This window comes from Entelurus aequoreus, linkage group LG27 (assembly GCF_033978785.1).
Source record: "Entelurus aequoreus isolate RoL-2023_Sb linkage group LG27, RoL_Eaeq_v1.1, whole genome shotgun sequence".
NCBI lineage: Eukaryota > Metazoa > Chordata > Actinopteri > Syngnathiformes > Syngnathidae > Entelurus > Entelurus aequoreus.
The window spans coordinates 9,677,319-9,689,799 of NC_084757.1; the positions used below are offsets into that span (position 1 = coordinate 9,677,319).

General features: G+C 35.1%; 1 protein-coding gene across 3 annotated transcripts in view; it reads left to right on the forward strand.

Moving 5' to 3' along the window:
* The first annotated feature begins 9,145 nt into the window (after positions 1–9,145).
* Positions 9,146–12,481, forward strand: part of chaf1a (chromatin assembly factor 1, subunit A (p150)) — a 33,325-nt gene continuing 29,989 nt past the window's right edge. For 2 of the 3 annotated variants that reach the window (XR_009824752.1, XM_062038683.1), the window contains exons 1-2: positions 9,146–9,386; positions 11,084–11,131. Coding sequence is in view for 2 of the 3 variants with exons in the window: in XM_062038683.1 (XP_061894667.1) it covers positions 9,326–9,386; positions 11,084–11,131 (109 nt within the window). In the remaining variant the exon portion in view is untranslated. Of the gene's footprint in view, positions 9,387–9,476; positions 9,502–11,083; positions 11,132–12,481 lie in introns of those variants that run through there. The other variant, XM_062038684.1, reaches the window with a different exon arrangement.

A 12,481-nucleotide genomic window follows, 5' to 3' on the forward strand; every position in this document is an offset into this window, starting at 1 on the left:
AATTTCAACATTTACAAGCAGACAATAAACAATCAAAATAAGTACAAATAAGTACAAAAAGAGTACAAAGCAGCGCCAGGGGTTATAAATTCAAAGTAACTAAAATAGAATGCAAAAAAAAAAAAAGATATATATATATATATATATATATATATATATATATATATATATATATATATATATATATATATATATATATATATATATATATATATATATATATATATATATATATACATATATATATATATATAAAATAAACAAAGTGCAAAGCCATAGGCTCACTCAGTTTCAGTAAATAACTTACATTTGGAACACAGCATCATCGTTTTCACAGCTTTTTGGTTGTTAGATGTAGAGAGTGTTTTAATGTGGAGTTCTAATTCTTTTTTAAAGGCACAAAAGACAGGTCGGGTATTCTTTTATTTTTATTTTTTATATATATACATATATATTTATTTTATTTATTTTTTTTAACTTTTATTTATAAATTTCAACATTTACAAACAGACAAGAAACAATCAAAATAAGTACAAATTAGTACAAAAATATATATATTAAATAAACAAAGTGCAAAGCCATAGGCTCACTCAATTTCAGTAAATAACTTAAATTTGGAACACAGCATCATCGTTTTCACAGCTTTTTGGTTGTTAGAGGTAGAGAGTGTTTTAATGTAGAGTTCTAATTCTTTTTTAAAGGCACAAAAGACAGGTCGTGTATTGAGAAACTTACATTTATGAATATAAACCTTAGCCAATAGCATAATGACGTTGCAAAGGTAAAATTCCTTTTCAAATGTTTGTTCATATAGTGTAAAACCAAATAGCACATCTTTAAAACAAAGCACAAATTTGTCATGAATATTGTCCAGGATGAAGCGACAGATGCCCTGCCATAGTGATGCAGTGCTTTCACAAGTCCAAAACAGCTGGTAAACAGTCTTTGGATGCATGTTACATAAGGTGCAGGTAACATCAATGTCCTTCTTGTATGTAACCATCACAGTCTTTACAGGGTAATAACCAGGAATGATTTTAAAAGATATCTCTTTGACTTTGTTGGTTAGTAAATTCCTGTTACGAAGGGACCACGTTTTGACCCAACAGATGTCATTCACAATATTATTCCAGAGCGCAATTACATAGGAGACAGACACAATCATTTTGGAATAAGCTGCGGATTTTTCTGTTATTTTTCTGATCAAAGCAAAGTTTCCCCACAGGAGTGTCAAGTGGATCATTCACCATTTTTACAGCAGAAAGAGGAGATGAGTAAGCCCTGTACAACATAACAAGTCACAGGGACCTTAAAATGGTTGAGAAATTCTTGGTAATTAAAAAGTTGACCTTCCTTATTAAAAAGCCGACTCACTAAAATAATAACATTGTTGAACCAATTGTTGAGGAAAAGAGATTTCCTTTTGTAACATATATCTTTATTGTTCCAAATGAAATATTTGGTAGGTGAGAAATTGTGCTTGTATATAAGAGAGCATGCCAGAAGGGCTTGTTTGTGGAAGTTTGAAAGAGCAACAGGAATCCTATCAATGTCGTAGTTACACAGTAGCAAAAATTTTAGGCCACCAAGGTTAGAAAATACATGATGAGAAATGAAGTTCCAAATTGAGGTAGGGTCTTTCAAATAGTGTCTTATCCAATTAATCTTGAAGGTGTTGTTTAGTATAGTGAAATCCAGAAAGTTTAGACCACCCTGATTATAATTGTTCATTATAACAGATTTCTTAATATAAGGAATTTTGTTTTTCCAAACAAAGTCAACAAGTATTTTGTCAATAGTTTTACATATTTTTTGGTTAACATCTAAAGAAATAGCCGCATACGTAAGCCTGGAGATACCTTCTGCTTTGGAAAGCAAGGTTCTGCCTTTTAAGGATTAATCTCTCTGTAACCATTGGTTAAATCTTTTCTTAGTTTTTTCTACAATTGGATTAAAGTTCAAGACCGATCTAGAACTCTGATTTTTAGTGATAAGTATTCCTAGGTAACAATACACACAACTCTCGAGTTGCATCTTCTTTTGACTTTCGACACCGCATTAAACCTTAAAATGTCAAATGTGACGTCCCTCCTTAACATAATTATCTTTAATTCATCCCACATCATTATTAGTAATATTGTGAATTATGAGCATACCCCATTAAAAGGTATAACCCATGATCAATAGACAATTCAACTGTAGCAACAAAACACATATTTACACACCTATGCTTGAGAAGGAACAGGATGAAGAAAATATTATATTTCCTGGCCCCTTCAACATAATAAGTAGTGAATGGATAGCCCAGATTCACAAGCATACAAACCAAACAAATACATCCAAATATAATGAAAACAAACAAAAAACACACACAAAAAAAAACAACAAGTGCAAAACATCATGAAGTACAAACCGAACAAAAAATAATAATATACATTTAACGGGATGATACAAAACAAATACAAAACCAGACAAAAAAATAAGTAAAATAATAAATATAAAGCAAAATGTAAATTATAAACCTTTATTTATAAACTGCAACATTTACAAACAATCAAAAAATAATAATAATCAAAATAAGGGTTAGGGTTAGATATCACCGACATTTTTTATTTTATTGTTTTTATTTTTATTTTTATTTTTATTTTTATTTTTATTTTTATTTTTATTTTTATTTTTATTTTTATTTTATTTTATTTTATTTTATTTTATTTTATTTTATTTTATTTTATTTTATTTTATTTTATTTTATTTCATTTTTTTATTTTTTTTATTTATTATTATTATTATTTTTTATTTATTTATTTTTTTTAAATTTTTTTTATTTATTTGTTTATAAATTTTTATTTTTATTTTTTTATTTTATTTATTTTATTTTATTTATTTTTTATTTATTTTATTTTATTTTTTTTAATTATTATTTTTTAATTATTTTATTTTATTTTATTTTATTTATAAACTGCAACATTTACAAACTATCGAGAAATATTAATATTCAAAATAAGTACAAAAACAGTACAAAAACAGTACACAAACAGTACAAATCAGCACCAGGGGATAAAGTAAGTATATATATATATATATATATATATATATATATATATATATATATATATATATATATATATATATATATATATTATAAAAATTGGGCCGCCATCTTGAAGTGGTTATGAGGAGCCGGCGAGCAGCCTAAACTGACAGTTGACAGGTAGAAAACAAAAATGGTGTTCAGCGTTTTCCTGTTCAAATGAGCGGACTGTTGAAAATAGGAATCGGGGGATTACTTTTCACAAGTAAGATTTAACATTAACATACTATTGCTTGTATTTTGTTAAAAATGATATTACCACAGAGTTGAGAAGGAGAAAATATCTTCAATAGTACTGAAATCATAGCTGCTAGCAAACAAGAGTATGACCATAATAGAATTGCTTGTCAATGAAATTAATTACATTTAAAAATGTCATACTTGAAAAACATAACATGAAAAACTAAATTCACCAGCCGCCACTGATTATGATGCATTCTCATTTTAGGCAAAGTATAAGACAATAGTTTCTTAACAGTATAATTGTAACCAGGAATAAGTCTTCAAGTAACAATATTCAAATACTAACATTGTTAGGTAAAACAGAATTTGGTTTTATTCTGAATCCAGTGAAACAGATTGGTGGTTTTAGCTGATATAAAGACTTTCAGGTGTTTATATATGTTTATGTTTAAGTATTTGGCAGGCGCTTTTATCCAAAGCGACATACATACAAAATACATATAAAACAATCACTGTAAACATGATCATTTAAGGGAAGAATGTAATACAAAATATCAATACAAAGTGTTAAAATAGAATAAACTCTCTGCTGCTGCAGCAACAGAGATACAGTCTATAAGATATATAGATATCTAATGTGTTCATACATTGTTTATGTAGCATGTATATATAACCTAATCATATTGTTTCTTCAATTTAAAAATAGCTTACCGTTTTTTTCCCCCTTCTCTGGGATTATATTCCCAGTTTTGATCTCGGACGTCTGGTCACTTATAGCATATAAGAATATTCTATTACTGTTAAGCAAACTATGAATAATAAAACATGTGTCCTTTATCATAGCTACACGTATAACACAAAAAGCGCTTGAAAATCAGTGGTATTCAGTGAGGTAACATGAATTAAATGCGCTGAGAGTTCATTGCTCCTGCCAAATGAATTGCACTGAGTGGAGCGGATCACCACTCCAAGATGGCGGCCCCGCGTCTCGTCAGCGCCACTAGGCAGTAGCGCTCGATGCTGCGTCTACTTATAAGATGTCTATGGTCCAGACCGCCAGGATAGAAGCTATTGGGATATTTTAATTACTTTATTGAGTTTACGAACCCCTGGCACTGTTTTGTACTGTTTTTGTACGGTTTTTGTACTTGTTTTGATTATTATTATTTCTTTGCATACTATAAATAAAGATTTATTTAAAAAAAAAAAAAAGAAGCTATCGTGATTACAATTATCAATCAAATCTTGGAGAAGGATTAAGAGTACAAAAGCCCTTAAATTGATGTATTTGTTAAAAACATTTAAAGTGATTTAGGTAGCCCCTTTTATCTTTCTTTTTTTTTCATATTTTTTCTTATTATTATTTATTAATATTTAATACTCTGTCTGTATTTATTTTTGTTTTCTTTAATGTTTTGCTGATGTCGTGATTTGCTCAACCTGTTGGTTACGTTGAAAGTGCCTTGACTTTTGTTTGCATTATAAATGTATGTTTGTTGTGAAAAAAAAAAGAAAAAAAAGAAAAGAAGCTATCGTGATTTTAATTTTGCAAACATGAAAAGATTAGATTAGAGCGATGGTGAGTCAGCGGATGAATGCTGCTATTGAAGAAACATTTGTATTGTTTGAAAGGACAACAAAAGACAACGAACAGTGTAGTCAGTAACGTTTGTTTACAACCGAGATGGTTTGTTTACTTCCTCTCACGTTTTATGTGTGTTGTTATATAAATAACACGCTTGGGTGTATTAGAGCCTCAAATTACATTTTCCAAATTCACATTAATGCCGGCATGTCGTTAACTGAAATAGTTATTCAACACTTTTGTTTACATGACAGGGTTAGGCTAACAGAGCTAGCTTGACCATCAGGTATATTTAATGAGACGGACGTGACGTTCCCAGAAAGACTGTATCTAGTCAACAACAGCTGCAGGGTTGCTCCTTCTGGAGACACTTCCCCTCGCTGTTCTGGAGGAGAATTACAAGTCTGGCCCCAACCCCCACGGAACAACTTTAAATCTAAGACTAGATGTGACCAATCTAAGTCTAAGACTAGACCTGACCATGAATTGATTAACGTGGACCCCGACTTAAACAATTTGAAAAACTTATTCGGGTGTTACCATTTAGTGGTCAATTGTACGGAATATGAACTGTACTGTGCAATCTACTAATGAAAGTTTCAATCACTCAATCAAAAAACAATCTAAGTCTAAGACTTGATCCGACCAATCTAAGTCTAAGACTAAATCTGACCAATCTAAGTCTAAGACTAGATCTGACCAATCTAAGTCTAAGACTTCCATCCATCCATCCATTTCTACCGCTTATTCCCTTCTGGGTTGCGGGGGGCGCTGGAGCCTATCTCAGCTAAGACTTGATCCGACCAATCTAAGTCTAAGACTAGATGTGACCAATCCAAGTCTAAGATTCAATCTGACCAATCTAAGTCTAAGACGTGATCCGACCAATCTAAGTCTAAGACTAGATGAGACCAATCTAAGTCTCAGACTAGATCTGACCAAACTAATTTTTTTATAATTTGTTGAAAGGACTAGTTGGTACAATCCCTGGGGACTCTGCATGGCAGGGGCGTCCTCCTCCCTGAGCCAGGCTTGCACCTGACCGCATACCTAAGTGAGGCTAGGTGACACTGCTGGGAGGCTTTTCCACCATTGGGACACATCTTCAGTTGTGTGCCCCAGCGTCACGGGGTGTTTCGGCCCGGCTTACCACAAGACACCCTCTGCTGAGGAAGGGCCCACCCCAGGGTGATCAAATCCCTGGGTGTGTGTGTCCCATTAGGTGTTAGCCTTAGCAGCCCAGCTGGTGTCACTCCTCCTCAACCACAACCAATGGCTCGTCCTCTCTGCTGTGTTGGCCAGCTCTTTAATGGCCTGTCTGTGAGCCTGCCCCCTGACTCCAACCTCCCTAAGGAGCTTTGCTGTTGTGCTAGCTACAAAGCCCCTACAGCCCACCTCCACTGGGCGCACCCTTACCCTCCAGCCTCTGTCCTGTGCCTCAGCTGCAAGGTTGGAGTACCGCAGCTCCTTGCGTTCATACGCTTCTTCGATGGCATCCTCCCACGGAACTGTCAGTTCAATGATATAGACAATATGGCAGGTTTCAGACCATAGGACGAGGTCTGGACGCAGGGTGGTCGTTGCGATCGCCGGGGGGAAATTAGCCTCTGATCTAAGTCGACTCGCATCTGCCAGTCCCTGGCTGCATTCAATGGGCTTAGATCAGGATTTGAAGGTCTTGTCTTCAGCTTTTCCCCCTCCCGAACAAACGCTGGTAGGTGTCGGCACACATCCTGGTTGTTGATGGGTTGGGCGTTGATGGATATCCTCCTGCACTCAAGTTTGTCAGCTAGACATCTGAGGACCTGGTTATGTCTCCACGTATATCTGCCTTGAGTGAGGCTGGTTCTACAGCCAACCATTATGTGCTTGAGTGTTGCTGGGGTTGTACACAGGGGACAGGATGGGTCCTTTCCAAACCATTGTTGCAGGTTTATGGGAGATGGTAGCGCATCATATGTTGCTCGAACAATGAAACTCAGCCTGTTGGATTCCATGCCCCAAAGTTCGCTCCACGTGAGTTTTTTCCTTTCAACACCCTCCCACCTTGTCCAGCGGCCCTGTTTGGCTTGTGTTGCAGCTTTGGAACGTCTGGCTGTTTCCTCCTGACGACGCACTTCCTCTACAACCATAGTTCGACGTTCGGTTGCAGATGCCTTTTGCCAGAGAGGAGTTACGGTTCCAAGGCCAAAGCCTCCTCTGCCTTGTTGGACGTGGCCCACTACGTCACGATGGAGCAAAGCTGATTTGGCCTGTAGCACAGCTGTGACTGGGGTCCACTTCCGCCCTGTAACGAGGCAAGGAGCGGCAGCTCTCACTACAGGGTCCCGGGAGTCTGTGAGGGACATCTCCAGCCTCACCTTGGCACATTTGAACTCTTCGACCAGGCTAGAAATTGGCAGCGACAGGGCTCCGTCGCTGTAGAGTCCAACGCTGCTGAAGCACTTTGGAAGTCCGAGCCACTTCCTTACATGCGAGTTCACTAGCCTTTCCGAGACTCGATCTGGCCAATCTAAGTCTAAGACTAAATCTGACCAATCTAAGTCTAAGATTCGGTCTGACCAATCTAAGTCTAAGACTTGATCCGACCAATCTAAGACAAAGACTAGATGTGACCAATCCAAGTCTAAGATTCGATCCGACCAATCTACGTCTCAGACTAGATCTGACCAATTCAAGTCTAAGACTAGATCTGACCAAGCTAGGTCCAAGACTTGATCCGACCAATCTAAGTCTAAGACTAGATGTGACCAATCTAAGGCCAAGATTCGATCTGACCAATCTAAGTCTAAGACTTGATCCGACCAATCTAAGACTAAGACTAGATGTGACCAATCTAAGTCTAAGATTCATCCGATCAATCTACGTCTCAGACTAGATCTGACCAATTTAGGTCTAAGACTAGATCTGACAAAGCTAGGTCTAAGACTTGATCCGACCAATCTAAGTCTAAGACTAGATGTGACCAATCTAAATCTAAGATTCGATCTGACCAATCCAAGTCTAAGACTTGATCCGACCAATCTAAGACTAAGACTAGATGTGACCAATCTAAGTCTAAGACTCGATCCGACCAATCTACGTCTCAGACTAGATCTGACCAATTTAAGTCTAAGACTAGATCTGACCAAGCTAAGTCTAAGACTTGATCCGACCAATCCATGTCTAAGACTAGATGTGACCAATCTAAGTCTTAGATTTGATCTGACCAATCTAAGTCTCAGACTAGATCTGACCAATCTAAGTCTAAGACTAGATCCGACCAATCTAAGTCTAAGACTTGATCCGACCAATCTAAGTCCAATACTAGATCCGACCAATCTAAGTCTAAGACTAGATCCGACCAATCTAAGTCTAATACTTGATCCGACCAATCTAAGTCTAAGACTAGATGTGACCAATCTAAGTCTAAGATTCGATCCGACTAATCTAAGTCTCAGACTAGATCTGACCAATCTCAGTCTAAGACTAGATCTGACCAATCTAAGTCTAAGACTAGATCTGACCAATCTAAGTCTAAGAGATCTGACCAATTTAAGTCTAAGACTTGATCCGACCAATCTAAGTCTAAGACTTGATCCGACCAATCTAAGTCTAAGACTAAATGTGACCAATCTAAGTCTAAGATTCGATCCGAACAATCTAAGTCTAGGACTCGATCTGACCAATCTAAGTCTATGAGCACGAACAAGAGTCAAACAAGAGGGGACTGGAGTTAGGTGACATCACAGTACGCTTATTTGGCTTCTGTTCCCTGAGACATATCAGGTGGTCTCTGGGAACCATCATGGTTCCTGTAACGCTCACTAGTCCTCGGCGTTTGTCTTAAGTCTCAGGATGCTAGAGTAACCGTGGGTTTCCACTGGAATGGGAACGGTTTTAGCCACAGTACACATACACAATTGTCCGATTTTTGGGTGAAGTAGGGTAGCCAATTGGAAGTCTGTAAAAGGGTTCCCGACACAGTCGGGCACCTTCGGGTTATGATTACCGGTGTTCCCGAGGTGGGCGTTGGTCGTTATTTACACACAAATATAACGGTGTAAATGTATCGACTCGTGTGATTCATATTGAATTCTAGTTTGAAATAACTGTAGTGTAAGCATCGTGAATTTACCCTCCAACTCGACACTATAAATCCAATCCTGTTAAAAAGGCGCGCCGGCGTGAGACATAAAACAAACGCACCCTTTGCGCCCCGGTGTTCAGACTCCGACCAATCAGCTGTGCCCACTGACGCAGCCGGGGCACGTGATCAGACTCTGACCAATCAGCTGTGCCCGGTGACGCCGGTGACGTACTCCCGCCAATTCGGACCGAGAAGCGCGAGGCGGGCGGTGGAGAAGACTTGCGGAGTGTGTTGGAACAAATGAGAGATTCATGTCGGCTGCTTAAGAAACACAAAATACCGACTGTAAGATTCTTGTGTGCAAACTTTATCCCCCCACAGAGAAGCAGTCAGCGTGATGGCGGCGGAAACGGCATCTGTGGAAGGACTTTTAGCCGCCTCGACAACCCGAAGACGAGGTAATGCTAACGAGTTAGCTTCGTGGTCGATGTTACAAATGATTCTAACCTCGTATTTATTCAGAACTTGGAGTACATTCACTTCAATTGAGTTGTGGAGGTCTGCAGACAATGTGTGAGTGTAGCCAAACATTCCTGCTTGTTACAAAGTGAACAATATGTCTGCCAGGTAAACAGTGAAGTTTCTGTTAAAACAACATGTTGTTACACCCGATCACCGCTAGTCTGTCTTTATGTTACCCTTAAAAGATGAACTTAATCATGATAAATGTCTCTGACATTCTTTACAGGATTGATGACATGTTCATAACAAATGTGTATTTTGAATGATAGGCTTCAGCACCCCCCGCGACCCCAAAAGGGACAAGCGGTAGAAAAAGGATGGATGGATGTTTGTATATAAATGTATAGTTTGGATATGTTTATATGTAAATGTGTATTTGGAATTATATGTTTATATATAAATGTGTAATTTAGATTATATGTTTATATATACATGTGTATTTTCAATGATGTTTATATATAAATGTATTTTAAATTATATGTTTATATATAAATGTGTATTTTGAATATGTTTGTTTATAAATGTGTATTTTGAATGATATGTTTATATATAAATGTATTTTAAATGATATGTTTATATATAAATGTGTATTTTCAATTGTATGTTTATATATGAATGTGTTTTTTGAATATGTTTATATATAAATGTGTATTTTGAATATGTTTATATATAAATGTGTATTTTGAATTATATGTTTATATATCAATCAATCAATCAATCAATCAATGTTTATTTATATAGCCCTAAATCACAAGTGTCTCAAAGGGCTGTACAAGCCACAACGACTTCCTCGGGACAGAGCCCACATACGGGCAAGGATAAATGTGTATTTTGAATATGTTTATATATAAATGTGTATTTTGAATATGTTTATATATAAATGTATATTAAATATGTTTATATATAAATGTGTATTTTCAATGATAAGTTTATACATACATGTGTATTTTGAATATGTTTATATATAAATGTGTATTTTGAATGACATGTTTATATATAAATGTGTATTTTGAATGATATGTTTATATATAATTGTGTATTTTGAATGACATGTTGATATATAAATGTATATTTTGAATGATATGTTTGTATATGAATGTGTATTTTGAATATGTTTATATATAAATGTATATTTTGAATATGTTTGTATATAAATGTGGATTTTGAATGAAATGTTTATATATAATTGTGTATTTTGAATGATATGTTTACATATAAATGTGTATTTTGAATGATATTCAAAATATACATTTATATATAAACATATTCAAAATAAACATTTATTTGTAAACATTCAAAATATACATTTATATAAAAAAACATATGTTTATATATAAATAAGTATTTTGAATGATATGTTTACATATAAGTGTGTATTTTGAATGATATTCAAAATATACATTTATATATAAACATATCATTCAAAATAAAAATTCATTTGTAAACATTCAAAATATACATTTATATAAAAAAAACATGTTTATATATAAATAAGTATTTTGAATGGTATGTTTATCTATAATTGTGTATTTTGAATGATATGTTTATATATAATTGTGTATTTTGAATGATATGTTTATATATAATTGTGTATTTTGAATGATATGTTTATATATTAATGTGTATTTTGCAGGTATGGGTCGTAAAACAAGCAGCAATGCCAACAAGAAACTAGTACAAGGTAAACATCAATGACACACATGTTGACTTCACTGTCACTTTAATCATTGGCATTAACTGTGTGGCTGTAGGCAACTTCCGACTTCAGTGATTTATTAAGTCCACTAAGTGTATTTGTGGTACTACAGTAAGTGTACTTGTGGTACCAGTACATTAACTACAGTAACACCACAAGTACACTTACTGTAGTTAATGTACTTTTGGTACTACTGTAGTAAGTGTACTTGTGATATTACTGTAGTAAGTGTACTTGTGGTACTACTGTAGTATGTGTACCTGTGGTACTACTGTAGAATGTGTACTTGTGGTACTACTGTAGTAAGTGTACCTGTGGTATTACTGTAGTAAGTGTACTTGTGGTACTACTGTAGTATGTTGTACTATGTGTACTCAGGGCTCGAATTTAGACTTAGACCAACTTTAATAATCCACAAGAGAAATTGTTCCACACAGTAGCTCAGTTACAAAGGATGGAAAGGACAATGCAGGTATAAAATACACTAAAAATGTACCGTAGTAGCAATATAAAATATAACATATGTAATATTTACATAATATATGTACAGTATATGATATATACTGATATATTATATTATACACTACCGTTCAAAAGTTTGGGGTCACCCAAACAATTTTGTGGAATAGCCTTCATTTCTAAGAACAAGAATAGACTGTCGAGTTTCAGATGAAAGTTCTCTTTTTCTGGCCATTTTGAGCGTTTAATTGACCCCACAAATGTGATGCTCCAGAAACTCAATCTGCTCAAAGGAAGGTCAGTTTTGTAGCTTCTGTAACGAGCTAAACTGTTTTCAGATGTGTGAACATGATTGCACAAGGGTTTTCTAATCATCAATTAGCCTTCTGAGCCAATGAGCAAACACATTGTACCATTAGAACACTGGAGTGATAGTTGCTGGAAATGGGCCTCTATACACCTATGTAGATATTTCACCAAAAACCAGACATTTGCAGCTAGAATAGTCATTTACCACATTAGCAATGTATAGAGTGTATTTCTTTAAAGTTAAGACTAGTTTAAAGTTATCTTCATTGAAAAGTACAGTGCTTTTCCTTCAAAAATAAGGACATTTCAATGTGACCCCAAACTTTTGAACGGTAGTGTATGTTTATATCATATATACGATATATAACAATAACCATGTACAATATTACAGTATATGTAACAGCTGCAGCATAAAATAGAGAGTAAATCCAGCAGAAAATAGACATTATAACCGCGGTTATAATATATAAGCCGCAACCGCCCTCGTCATTTTTCGTAATGCCCTAAAAAATGGACCAACATCTGTGGCAAGGACATGCTGTGACCGCCCTTGACTTTTTTCTTGTT